We start from the raw sequence: 13574 nt of genomic DNA on the forward strand, positions 1-13574 counted from the left end.
CAGAAAACAGCTGGCTGGCTGGGACAGATTACTATTCCAAAAGATTAATTAACTTCAACCCAGATTTCACTCCTTTCCATGTAACTTATGCAGGCAAATGACACGAGTTCTATGATGTCAGTGCACTTTGAGATACACTCATGGGCAAGGCATTGTTTATAGTTATCTCCTGTCTTGTCTGACAGCGCACCATTGCCAGTATTGCCCTCCGAAACCTGCAAAAGACAAGGAAGGGAAAGCAGAAAGATTGTTAGCTGCAGAGCCAAATACGAAGAAAAACTGGGTAAGCTGGCCTTAAGTATTACAACAGCCTTCAATTTTAGTAAAATTTAATAAAAAATGGTGTGTTTGGAATTCAAAAGGACCTGAGTATTTTTCATTTCCATGTACAGGAATAATTCAGTTAAGTTCAGTGTTTCTTCTACAACAGGGGTCACAGAAGCTTTTGCTTATCTCAGGACAGGGTATACCCATGACAAAGACAAACTTACAGAATGTGGGAAAAATTAGATGGGTTTTCAGTGACTCAGCAGGATCAGATAAGTTCACCTAGACAGAGATCATAGGCTCTGCTTCTCAGTTGGTAGTACAGAAAGGAAGGACACCTCTTTGCAAAACCTAGTTCTCAGTCAGAGGCACTGGCTTGGTTAGAGCATTTGATATGCTTCTCAAAACAGAAGGACAGGCTTAGCCTATTTACTTTAACAGAAAGTGTCAATCCATCCTAATCAGAATATGACACATCCCAAATCAAGCAAGGAAATCTGCAAAAGTTACATGTCACTAAGCTGCATTTTGGCCACAGTCATTAAAACTAGTCTACTGCTAATGCAACCCAAATTCTGTACCGAGTCCCTTTGAGAAACCACAAAGGGACTTTCAAAACTCTTACAAGAGTTCTGTTAATGTGCTCTCAAAAAATCTTTATCAGTTCAGTATGTTCTGATGATCAAAGCAATGTTTTCAGGCTTTCCTGCCCAAATGGTCATCTTTGGTAGACCTTACCATTTAATCTCTTTGCTAATCAGTTTGTCATATTTTACAGACGATCAGTCTATAGTTAGATGATATGCTAAAATCATGAAGTAGATTGGTACTAAATTAGGAACACTTACTTTTTGTTTGCAATGACATAAATGCAGGGATTATAGAATGTGGAAGATTTTGCAAACAGAGGAGCTATGATGGCCATTGCAGGAGAAATTTTCTTTGGGTCTCCAAAGGAAGACCATAAACACACAATAGAATAAGGAGACCATGCCACCAAGAACATTACAATCATCACAACTGACATCTGTAAAACAAGAGGAACAGACACATAACCAGTATTACCTGAAGATGAAGACCTCACGACCTAACCTCAAAAGCACATGCATCTGTGTGAAAATACAGCTACCCAGAACCAAATAGCAACAAGTAACCAAGCACATCTGACAAATTTTGACAGGTTCTACTGAAATGTCACTTTGGGTATTTAATAGCACATCACACTGCCATGTATTTTGGCATGCTGTTATTTCATTACATACAATCTTCCTTCACAGTCAGCACTACTGATCATGTTAAATCTGCCCATCAGAAGTTTAAATGGTCAGAAAGAACTTCGCACATGAATTATGACCACCATAACAGGTCACTCTGGGGTGCTATTACAAACAATAAATATGAACAGAGAGAAAAATCTAAGCCAAACATTTAACAAGGCTGTTAATAAAAATGTTTCATAAGGCTTAACTATGGTACAGTTAAATAAACCAAAGTAAATGTTCTAGGACACAAAGGCTCAGTCCATTTACTTAAGGAACCCAGAGGCATCTGCTTGGTTTAATGAAGCATGATAGCCATGTTCAAGCATCATACTGAGGAGATATCTGAGCAGTTATGTCTTCTCTGCCTGCCTGTCAGAGAGAGCGATCTGGGCATCTTGGGGCTCACACCCCAGAACACTCCATGCCACAGCTAGAACTGAACAGTGACAAACTGGGGGTAGTGGGAGGGTAGGAGAGGCTTTTGTCTTTTGTCAGGGATGTGAATCAGTAATGGAAACTGGAATGGAAATCTCAAATTAATTGAGAGGACAAACCAAATCACTAGAAAAATCAAACCAAACCGCAGGACTTTTGTATGTACAGGACTCCCTCGTGTTGTTTACCTATCCCCTTATTCAGTCTTTCGGTGATGAACAAAATGAGAAACAAGAAGTAAATGGCTACTTTGTATGAGGTGTTCTAGAGTATGACCAATAAACAAGCAGTGACCCTCCCCACAGAAGATTTCTAGTTAAATATGAACTCAATACCTATTGATAACAATGTAAAGAAAGAACACTTCGTTTAGAAGTTTGTTCGGTGCATAGAAAGCTTAGAAGATGCTAATTTGTGGAAAAGCAAGCAGTCCAGTTCTAGAGAAGGATACTGCTTAACTCCAAAAGCTTCAGGTTTTGTTTTGTTTTTTAATTTTTAAATATAACTTAGTGTCTGCAACTGCAAAACAGGAAAAATGCGTTTTCTTCACAAATGTGAGTCTAAATTTGTAACTGAATCCTCAATTTCAAGCACTCTGAAAGTTCTTCAGAAGAGCACAGGGAATGTTAAGTTTGCATTGATAAGTAATTCAAAAGCATATGTACATACTCTTCTATCCAATTCTCTGTCACATTTTTATCATGCCCAAACATAAATCATACCTTTACACAGAATCAAAGGAGCTAGTGAACTTCAAGACTTCTCAAGGACTTTTATACATTAAAAGAATGTCAACCTTCCAGGCAGGAAATACAATTTTATGCCATAACTCACATTTGCTACTGTTTACATAAGGAAGATAAGCTCGACAGAGTGAGAAGAACAAGGGATCAGAATCACACAGCTCGGGAGCTTGGAAAGGCAGTTTCATTTCTAGGCCACGAGTTCAAATTAGAGCTGGCCAATCCATTTCAGACCAGGTACACCCATGAACCTAGCAGAAAGCCTAAGGACTTTGCAGACACAAACAGTGAAAGTCTTCCTAGGACACTTCTGAGGTACATTTCTATGTAATGACAGAGGGCAGAGGCAAGGAAAGCTCACATTGTTCCCAGCCTTCAAAGTAGCTAATCATCTGGAAAGAGTATTAGGCCAAAAGTAAAGAATCTAGTGTTATAAGTCAAGACAAGAGTTTTCACCAAGGCTAAATTTCAGTTAATATGTAGTGGAAAAGGGGGAATGTAGGAAACAGAAATGCTTAAAAGGCTGCGCTGTTACTTTTGCCCCCAAAAATTTAACACAAAAGAACATTCTTAAAACAAAACATGCCCTTATTTACCATACCTTTGTCACGTCTACTTGGTCAGACCAATCTATGTTGATGCTCTCCAGGCAGTTACTGCTGGCATACTGTTTCATTGTCCGGGAAACATTGTAATAACAGTAAAACATGACTGTTAAGGGTACAACAAAATTAACAGCAATTACACTCATTGTGTAGGAAACAAAGGACCTGATAAGACAGAAAAACAAAACACAGTAACTTACAAATAGCCAACCAGGATAAGTTACTAAAGAATTTGATACTTTGTTTTGATTATGAAATTTTAAAACAAGCTTTTAAAGAATTAGGAAAATTTTCTTCAGCTTCAGGCTTTTTACTAGCAACTACAAGTCTTGCAGTTTTCAAGCATGGCTCAATTCCTACGTTTTTCTAGAACTGCTCTGTATTATTTCCATTGTTTTAAAATTATTTTTATAAATTAGGCTTCATACTTCAGAAAGAAGAAGTTATGCTCATATAGTGGTGAATTAAATAGTTGTAGCCTCCAATGAGACAGCAAATTTAAAAGAAAGGGTGAAAGGGAATCTTACACATCATTTTTCCTCCAATTTACTGTGCACGTTGCTCCAGTTGGATCCGGAGCGTAGCTAGCCCAGCCTACAGTAGGCATGGAAGCCCAAAAGACTGCATTTATCCAAGCAGCAAGGATTAGAGTGGCATAGCTACGAGTAGTCATTCTTCTTCCTGTGGCCAAGCACATACAATCACAAAACATTGTCATCTTTTGCTTCTTTCCAGTGTTGAACTTCAATGACAAATGGCTTCCAGCAAGCACATACCAGGTCAATAATGATCCTTTCAAAGGCCAACACCCCTGAACACTGTGGCATACCTGTTTCATTCTGCTGAATGACATCCCAAGCTTTCCAACCTCTAATGCCACTTAAATACCATCACCCATTCCAACCCACAGCGTACAGGCAATGTCTAATCCTAACCCCATTCCAAAAAAGCTTATTATGCAACAATGCATTCAAGTACATCTTTGCACAATTGCGGGAGGAGGAATTAACTGTTACAATACAGCTGTAACAGAGGAGAGAGAAAAACATCCAGTATGGCGTTAAGACAACACTAGAGGCACACACCTGCTTGGCAGAGGCCAAAACCTCCCACAGCTAGAGGCTTTTGTAGATAGATGTGGTCCTCTAAAGACTGGAAACAGCCATGAAAATACAACTTGTAAACACAGTAACAGCCTAATTGTGAAATTTTCACTTTCACAAGCAGTACCACCCATACCAACTAGACAATTTACTTAACCAAGTACTATAGGATCATGCCCTCAATTCAGATTATGCCCACCCCTGTAATTATGGAGTCATTCATGAAAAAACAATACAGGTAGAATCTTATTTCATAGAAGCCAAATAGCAAACAATTTTTGACTATAAGTACGGTACCTATATCAGGCCTGCAGATCGTCAGGTAACGGTCAACTGCAACAACAGTGAGCAAACCAATACTCGCCATGCCAAAAAAGATATTTAAGGCAGCATAGATCTGAAATTAAAACAAACAAACAAACAAACCCTTTCTGAGAAATCTTTCAAAGCTATAAGCACAAATTTGTGGACTGAATCAAAGGCACTACTATACATCACATTCAGTCAGTATTCTCTTCCATAAGCAAGGTACTGAAGGAACTAATTCAATGCAGGCAATTTGGAGCTGGCTCACTCAAAATTAAACATTTCAAAAGCAACATGCTTGTGTGCACATCAGAAATCCTAAAGACAGCAGTCTAAAAGGCAAACACCATACTTCAATAAGTAAATTTTGTGATTCAGAGATAAAGAGTTCTGGGTGGGAATCACTTCATGTTCTCAACATACATTAAAGAAACCTGAGGAGCGTTTGATTCATAAAAAAAAGTTACAGCTTCAGCAAAAGTGAGGTCCTGAATTGTCCCTCTTTCCTCTGTTGTATAACCACACTTACTCCACAAGTACGGTATGCTGATTTTCCTCATCGGCCCCCATTTTTCCATGTGTCAGATCTACTGAACAGAGTGGCATACATTGCAATCCCAACATGCTCTAAATGCATCTGCCCAGTCATCCCATGGGCAGCCTGACCAGGAAGGATGACTGGGAGGGCTGTTTCCACTGGCACCCCAGAAATACAGAGCCCTGTGCCAGGCCATGTGCTGCCAGTACTAGAACCACATGATATTCCGCCACCTCAGTTCACAGGATTCATCTGTTTTATGTTGCCATGAGTTGTGCTTCAAGTGATCTCAACTCCCAAAGCATTGGTAGTGAGATTTCGCATCAACTTCAACCCACTACAAGTCAGTCTAGATCCAAAGATGTTAAAAGTAAGGTTTCCTGTCAAACAGTGACTGAATTTTGAGCTTTAAATGAATGTGTACCCAAGTGATGTCAGATTGTTATAAACATCCATTATATAAAGGTCTAAAATGTATAGTGTTGCTAATACGCTCCTTGAGTCACATTTTCAGCATCCACCTTCACATTACCACTCATTTTCCCAGGCACTTAAGCCCAAGAGTCTTTTTAAAAAGTAGATTTAAATCACAGTACGCAACATGCAAAGGGCACCATCTCTCTGCTATGGAAGTATAATTTTTCAGTCATTCTATTTTTAAAAATAGACAGCTAAAACTAGGCTAAATCTTTAATGGAGACCAATAGCCTTGCAGGCCTTCATTTTGGATATCCTGATAGTCCCATCCAAAAGAACATGTATTTGCCAAGCAGAACTCATTAAGATCTGTCAAGCTCTTCATCAAAACAGTAGCCACATCTAAAGTCTTTTAACTATCAAATAAGTCATCAAATGTGCACGTGCTACTATAACCTTCCTCATTTGGGGGATTTAATTTCCTAAGCCTTCTTAAAGCTATTTTTAAGTCACTAAAGGATAAATATAAGGTTACACTTTAACGTTTTCGGATTATAAATGTAAGTTTGGAATGAAATTCCCATGAAATCCTATATCCAGAAATTGTTGACATTACAAAACATCAACTTCAGGGCTAGAGTCAAATTTTGCATCTCCATCTTACCTCTTAAAAGAATTAATATCAGGTAGAGCTACTACTTATTTCTCAGAGTGCTTTTAAGTGCTCAAAACTTTATCTCTGACTGAATTGCAATACCTGGCATCCAATATATCCAAATTTCCAGCTTCCATGCAGGTCTGAGGCAGCAGACATAGGGTAACCAATGCCACTAACACCAATGTCAGTAAAAGCCAAGTTGATAATAATTGCGTTGGTTGCTGTCCGAAGCTCTTTGTACTTAACAAAGATGCCTAACACAACAATGTTACTGAAAATGCTTATCACTCCTGTAAAAACAGAAAAAGAGAAACTTTACAAAAGATACACACCAGCTAGTATACACATGCAGAAGAAAACACAGCCTATTGTAATACCCAAGTCCTAAAAAGTTTTATATTCAGTCAAGCACAATTTTGCAAAGAGAATAGACATTTCTTTGCAAGGCAAGAAGGAAGGAGAGAAAAGCTTTTCCAATCAGGTAACTTTCACTTGGATTCAGTAATGGTCAAAAGTGGAGCATTTTGCCGAACCTGGGACTTAGCAGCACAGCAGAAATTCAAAAGCATCTAGGATTACAATTCAAACACTCCAGCCACCAAGTACAGTGATGTCTTCCATGGCAAAAAGAATGCAGGTTGGTGACTGGCAAAAGTGTGGAGCTTATGATGCTCCTGATCTAGTAGAAAGCCCCTGCCACCACCCAAGAGCTTCCTTTCTCAGCCAAGAGCTTCCTCTGTGCATTCAGACAATAATCATGGGCAAAAGGAATACAGAAGCTTTGACTTTGCTACCACTATCCCAGACTAATTCTCCTCTCTGCTCATGAGGTTCCAATTCTTTGCAAGCATCAGAGTTGGCTCAGGTTGCTGCAAATTGTATTTTCTAAGCCTTGTCAAGCAGTCTGCATGATCTGCACAGCCTGACGCAGTGGCCTGCACCAAAGCTATTTCCTCCACCTGACAAGCTCTAGGGCTGTGTCACAGCCATGGTAAAAGTCCAGCTCTGGACCAAACTTGCTCCTGCCTTGCTAACCTGTGTTTTTTAAGTCTCTTTGGTCTGGCTTGACTCAAACTGTGTCTGAAGTCTACTATCAAGCAACACAAGAAATTGTCAGCAGACCAAGAGTTGTAAGAAATGTAGTACTAAAGCTAAAATGTACCTTCTCCCAGCTTCATGTCCAATCCCTCTGAAATTTGCATTGGACTTAATGCTCTTCAAGGTGCTCAGGACACTCTTCAGGACCCTGTGCATCAGCAAGCTTTTTCTGATTCTGGTGACCTAGATTAAAATCTCCAGATCCTCCTCTTCTCCTGCTATTCCTCCTTCCTAGCCAAAGCCTACTGCATGGCTTTTGGAGGGAGTTTACACAGCACTCCCATAAAAACAGGGGGTTTTGTTGTGGTGGTTTTATTCTCTTCAGACTCTAGCCTGTTGCAGAGATACCCAGAGCAAACTCCCATCCGCTAAACTTTTACTAACCCATTATTAATACAAGCCATTAATAAATAGCTAATAAGGTTAAAAACTCCCCCTTGCACCTCAGCAGAGAAAGACTCACAGTCTTATCAATCAAATGGAGAATTCCAACACTAAATAAGTAATTTGTAAACAATAACAGGAATTTTTAAGCTGTTTGTAGACTCCTAGTCTAGCACAGCTGTTACAGTATCACTGCACCAAATCCTAAACTTACAAATGTTTGTATAGCCTGGGCACCTTAAATTACAAGTGGAATGTTATTTTGGTAAAAGTCTAACAGCACATTATTCATGGAAATGTCCCTCAGAATTTTTCTTTTTTTTTTTTTTGTTTGTTTGTTTGGAAAGTTTCACCTATGAATCAAAACGCCGTAGTTTTCATCATCACAGATCTGAAGCATAATTCTGCAAGGACTTTTAGTGAATGGCTGTCATACTGAATGTGGACTTCCAAAAGCTGACCCATCTTCTTTCACAGTCACTGCCCATCCTGCTCCAGTCCCCTGGCAATCTATCACCTTCTCTGATTGGATTTCTATTCCTCTGTTAGCTCCATCAAAAACCTGACACGCACAGTTCAACTTTTGCTGACACGCCTCTTAGAAACGGCAATAAGGTTTTTAAGTATTACACAATGTTCTTCCATTTCTATTACTGTCAATGCTGCAGCACAGAGTTAAAAATCTCTAACATCAGTTTATAAAGAGACTACAAACATACTGCAGTTCAAAAACTAACTTCAAATCAGCAAGGTTAGAAAACCTAAGGGCAAGAATCAGTTTCAAGCACTTCAGTTCTACAGCTGAATTTTGAAGATTTCAACTGCTATCGATATGAAGATTCCTTCAAATCATGGAAAGTCCTGTGGACTCCATCATTGGCAGTCCACAGGAACAGAATCCATAGATTTACAAATACCAGCACACACCCCAGTCCATTAAACTGAGGCAGACATTCTAGAATCAAATCCACATCAGAGGTACCATCTGAACCACTGTGCTCAGCAAGAGCTACATTAATACCATGTCAGACATGAAAAAGGGCAGAAAGCAAGCCAGTGCAATCATAATACCATACATAAAAATATAACAAAGATGATATTTTGGATAACTGACACTAAGGACAACACCGATTTTTCAGTTTTTAAATGGAGTTTCTCCATTCCAATTATGTAAATTGGTTCCTTTTTTATTGTATCTGAAACTAACACAAGGAGTTTCACTGCAACATTTTATCAATCAGTTCCAATCTCCTACATTACAGAAATGCTCTTAACAGATTCGGTAATTTCAAAAATCAAACGAGGCAAGATTATAATTAATTCTTGGCTATCTCTCTTTCCATTCTCATTTGAAAACCACCAAGCACATTTGTTCCCAGGTGCCAGTCTCCTGCTTAGTACATAAACATTACATTACAGGTGATGTTGGAGGTGCATAGCCACACAGATGCCATCACCTATCACATTTATATACTCACACATTTCAGGAATGACACTGTGATGCTACAAGCCCTTAAAGTGAACAAAAGCAGGGACCTGGATATTTGATCTGAAACCAATATCATAGTAAAAGCCCTCTCAGTGCCAGTTCTGCCAGCTCTCCTGTTGACAGGTAGTATGTCATCTCTCAGGAGAGAGGAAGCAAAATAGAATTACACGTTTATAAACCTGTACAGTTTTCTTATGAGGCATGCTTTAACAGATATTACAGCTACCAAGAATGAAATCAGAAATACAACAGGACTGTAAACTCATATACTCAGGTGGAAGGAAAGATCCTGCTAGACACAAATTTAGTGCTTCAGAGCCCAATCTTCAAATAAAGTGGGGTGAGAGGGGAGAGAACCAAACCAAACCAAAACAAGGAAGAGAAAGTGGGAAATTGCTAAGCCTATATTTCTCAAACATTTTAGTTCACTAAAATAAATTAATACAGCCAAAAAAAAAAAAATGTTCTAGGGAGCAACAATGTAAGAAAGAAGATGGATTCCATCTTGAAGAAAGTGAGAAAAACCATGTAGATTCAAGAAATACTCTCTTACCCGTTTCTGACAATCAGTTCAAGTAGAAGAACAAAGCTTCGCCAGGCAGCAGTTAAGCAGTGCCCCTTAGAAGAGCAACAAATCTGGTGAAGGGTCCAGAGCACAAGTCTTATGAGGAGTAGCTGAGGGAACTGGGGTCGTTTAGCCCGGAGAAGAGGAGCCTGGAGACCTTATCAGTCTCTACAACCACCTGAAAGGAGGTTGTAGCGAGGTGGGTGTCAGTCTCTTCTACCAAGTAACAAGCAACAGGACGAGAGGAAATGGCCTCAAGTTGAACCAGGGGAGGTTTAGTTTGGACATTAGGAAAAACTTCTTCACTGAAAGGGTTGTCAAGCATTGGAACAGGCTGCCCAGGGAAGTGGTTGAGTCACCATCCCTGGATGTATTTACAAGACTTGGGGATGTGGCACTTAGGGACATGGTTTAGTGGTGGACAGGTTAACGGTTGGACTCAATGATCTTAAAGGTCTTTTCCAACCTAAATGATTCTATGATTTCTTAAGAGGGCATGGAGAGCAGACCAAGCCCAAGACTTTCAGTAACCTGAAATCATCAGCTGGGAAGAACTCACATGATTGAGAAAAAGCACATACATGCTGCCACTTGGCCTGTGAAGCATCTTAGGGTTAGACAACTATTCCCGTATTTCTTTAATTCAACCTTGTAATTTTGTGAAGATGAAGACAAAAACCTCATCATCTGATCAAGAGCATAAGAATTTCTTATTTTCCTTCTTCCCAGAGAAGCAATGAATACTAAAGGCAGACAAAATGCAAATACATGCCCTAACAGAGTTAAGCAAGACACATGGATAGTAGCATCAAAACAACGAAGGTTTGGTCCGCATATAACATGGAATTTACTTTTCCAGTTAGCATCTTAAAACGACACGAAAGCATTTCACCGTTACAAACTCAAGGATTTCCATGAGGCAGTATTGCTTCCCGCAGCTTGAGTATCCCTGTTGTCATCACTAAAATTAATACACTGACCACTGTAGAGTGTAATACTTAACAATTACCTCCTTCTCAGAAAACAAAGCTATTATTTGCAAAAGAGAAAAGCACTCAAACCTTTTAAAAAGCAGCGTAATCATGAACACAGTAGCTGTACTTCATTCTTATTCTTAGATATCTGCTTATTAACACAGCTTAAATTTTCCAGATGTGAGATTTGCTGTGGTAAGACATTTGCAAAGCAATCATTCATACTTTCAAAGATGTTATAGACCTTACTATCAAAAACATTCCTCGTTAAGAAAGCAAAGTCCAAGCTACAGGTGAAAGATCTACTAGACTCCCCCAACTATAATTAAAAAAAAAAAAAAAAAAAAAGGAAAGAAAACCCCCAAAACCCACAAAGTCATCCAACCTCTTTTGAGGGGGGGAAAAAAAAAAAAAGACAAGACATTTAACTTTCAAGCAAGATTAAGAAAGAAGAGCTGGGTTGATTCTGGCTAATCCCATTGATCACCTATGATAGCTTTGATCCCTAACAACAAGTGATCAAACTATCCGAAAAGACCACCTTGTTACATACAACATAATCAATTTTAATTAAAATGTAACAAGTATCATTCATATTTGCAGCACCTAACAGATCCGGTCACCTGAAAATACTGTGGTAGTACTGCAGGGTGTATCTAGCCTGCCAATACCTGACCACCATCCATTTCCACAGCTTCTTAACAAGTCTACTGATCTGTGCAGCTGTTCTACCAATTTCTCTAAAAACCTGAAATAAAGTATTGCCTTTGCATTCAAAAATACCCCCTTTACCAGAACAGCAATTTGATACTGATCACACTTCAGATACGCTAAATAAAATGCAACCATCAGCAATACTATTTCATATAAACCTGAAGTATATTAATCTCTTAAAGTATTTTAAAAGCTAATTATAACATAGAAAATGTGTTGTACAGTCTATGAATAAGTCTTTATAAACTGATTTAATTTTCCATAATATAGGTATAGAAGGTCTGTTTTTAAACATAGCAGGTTTCAGGTTTTGGTCAGGTTCATATTTCATTGCTATATCACTCAATGCTTCAGAAAAACATTACTGAAGCAGCTGTGGTTATATCAGTGAGAAAGTTTTCGAGGAAAACAGAATAATTCCATAATCATTCAAGTTTAGCCAAAGGCCATTGCAGTCACAGGGAATGAACACGATGTCAAGCCTCCAGCGTGCTTTTTCTAATGTGTCATCGGTGAAAAATACAGCTGCAACTGGAGTCTGCTCTTCTCTGATTAATGACCAGCTCCCTCCCTCTAAGTCACATTCCAACCCTTCCCCTTACATCCCCCTGACAGACACCCGCTTACATGCTCAGACTACACATATACTACTACGAACATGTGGCCCAGGAGAAATCTCAAGATAGCTTCAAGCACATCACAGAAAAATGCAAGATGTGACTGCTATGCCCTATTTTTATCTCTTTTGCAAGCTGGCAGAAATTAATTCTCACTCTCTTCTATAATTACATATTAACAAAATATACTTTTTGAGACACAACGCCACCTTCAAATATAGAGAACTTAGATGTTTTTGCACACTTCAGTCAGCTTGCTGACTGCTAACTTGTCAGCAAACTATGGAGAAAAGCCATCAGACATTTGTGTAATACAAAATGAAATAGCATCGCTGTTACTACACAAAATGAGCATTCCGATCTACAGTTCTATTTCAAAAAGTTACGCAACAATTTGCCAATGCCCATACCTGCTGTTATTAAGTAAGCTGCAACTATGTTGTGCTCAGTCTGTGTAAAGGCTGAATGAGCTTCATTGTCACTTTCTGAGGAATTGGATGAATCATTCCAATGCATTTTGGACAAAATAGACTGTCGTCTATCCTCTGCAATAATTCATCAAGACGACGAAACACTACAAAACCCTGTCAGGCAAATTCTTTCATTATTCAACAGACTCACTGAACAATTGAAACAAGGGGGGTAGGGAGGAGTTCCCACCACCACTGAGAGCCTCCAAGCACGATTTAATTGGACTAAAGTGCAAAGAAGTTTACACTCCCAATCTATGCAGGAGATTGTTAACTAAAACAAAGAGCAGCACAGAACCAAGTACGTTTCCAACAGTATGCTTAAACTTCATTCTTACTGCTAAAGAGATTAACTGTCACATGCCCCCAAACTTTTTCCTTCAAACCTCTTGTGCAATGCTTCCAAAACCTCAACAAAAGTTGGCTCAGGTCAGTGGTCATCAGCCTGGCTTGGAATTAATTCCCATCATCACAGTGAACACACAAAATCACTGCACGACATTAAGACACAAATGTCAATTTCTTTAAAAACAAATTCACTCTTACTCTACAGTCCATCCCTTCAAATCCTTAAAGACCTACTTCTTCAAGACTTTAAACTCTCAAGCTGACACAGACATGAGAAGAACACAGCCCAGTGTTTTCTAAAGTGAAGGAAAACTTTCAGAAAACTCAATTGCTACATTTCTAAAATGCAGAATTGCTACATTTCTGGTCTGCAGAAAACGGTTGTTGAATACGCCTTACAAGTCTAAACATCTTCCCTCTCCCAAACACCCACAGGTAAGCTTACTTTGGGCAAATTTCCCAAAGCATATTTCTGGCCAGAAAATTATTAAGCATTTTCCAAAGCCTTGAGCAGCAGAAGCTCATATTTTCTTCTGTAGCAGTAAAAGTAAAGACCCTTTACAAAATCCTGCATAAACAGG

General features: G+C 39.0%; 1 protein-coding gene across 1 annotated transcript; it reads right to left on the bottom strand.

Moving 5' to 3' along the window:
* Positions 1-109: 109 nt before the first annotated feature.
* Positions 110-12691, bottom strand: RRH (retinal pigment epithelium-derived rhodopsin homolog). The gene is made up of 7 exons (XM_009961865.2): positions 12586-12691; positions 6434-6624; positions 4713-4812; positions 3840-3993; positions 3309-3477; positions 1116-1294; positions 110-215 (listed from the first exon to the last, which is right to left on the bottom strand). Exons 1-7 carry the CDS (start codon positions 12689-12691, stop codon positions 110-112), a joined length of 1005 nt encoding a protein of 334 aa, XP_009960167.1.
* Between the last annotated feature and the right edge of the window lie 883 nt (positions 12692-13574).

This window comes from Leptosomus discolor, chromosome 4 (assembly GCF_034619465.1).
Source record: "Leptosomus discolor isolate bLepDis1 chromosome 4, bLepDis1.hap2, whole genome shotgun sequence".
Classification (NCBI taxonomy): Eukaryota; Metazoa; Chordata; class Aves; order Leptosomiformes; family Leptosomidae; genus Leptosomus; species Leptosomus discolor.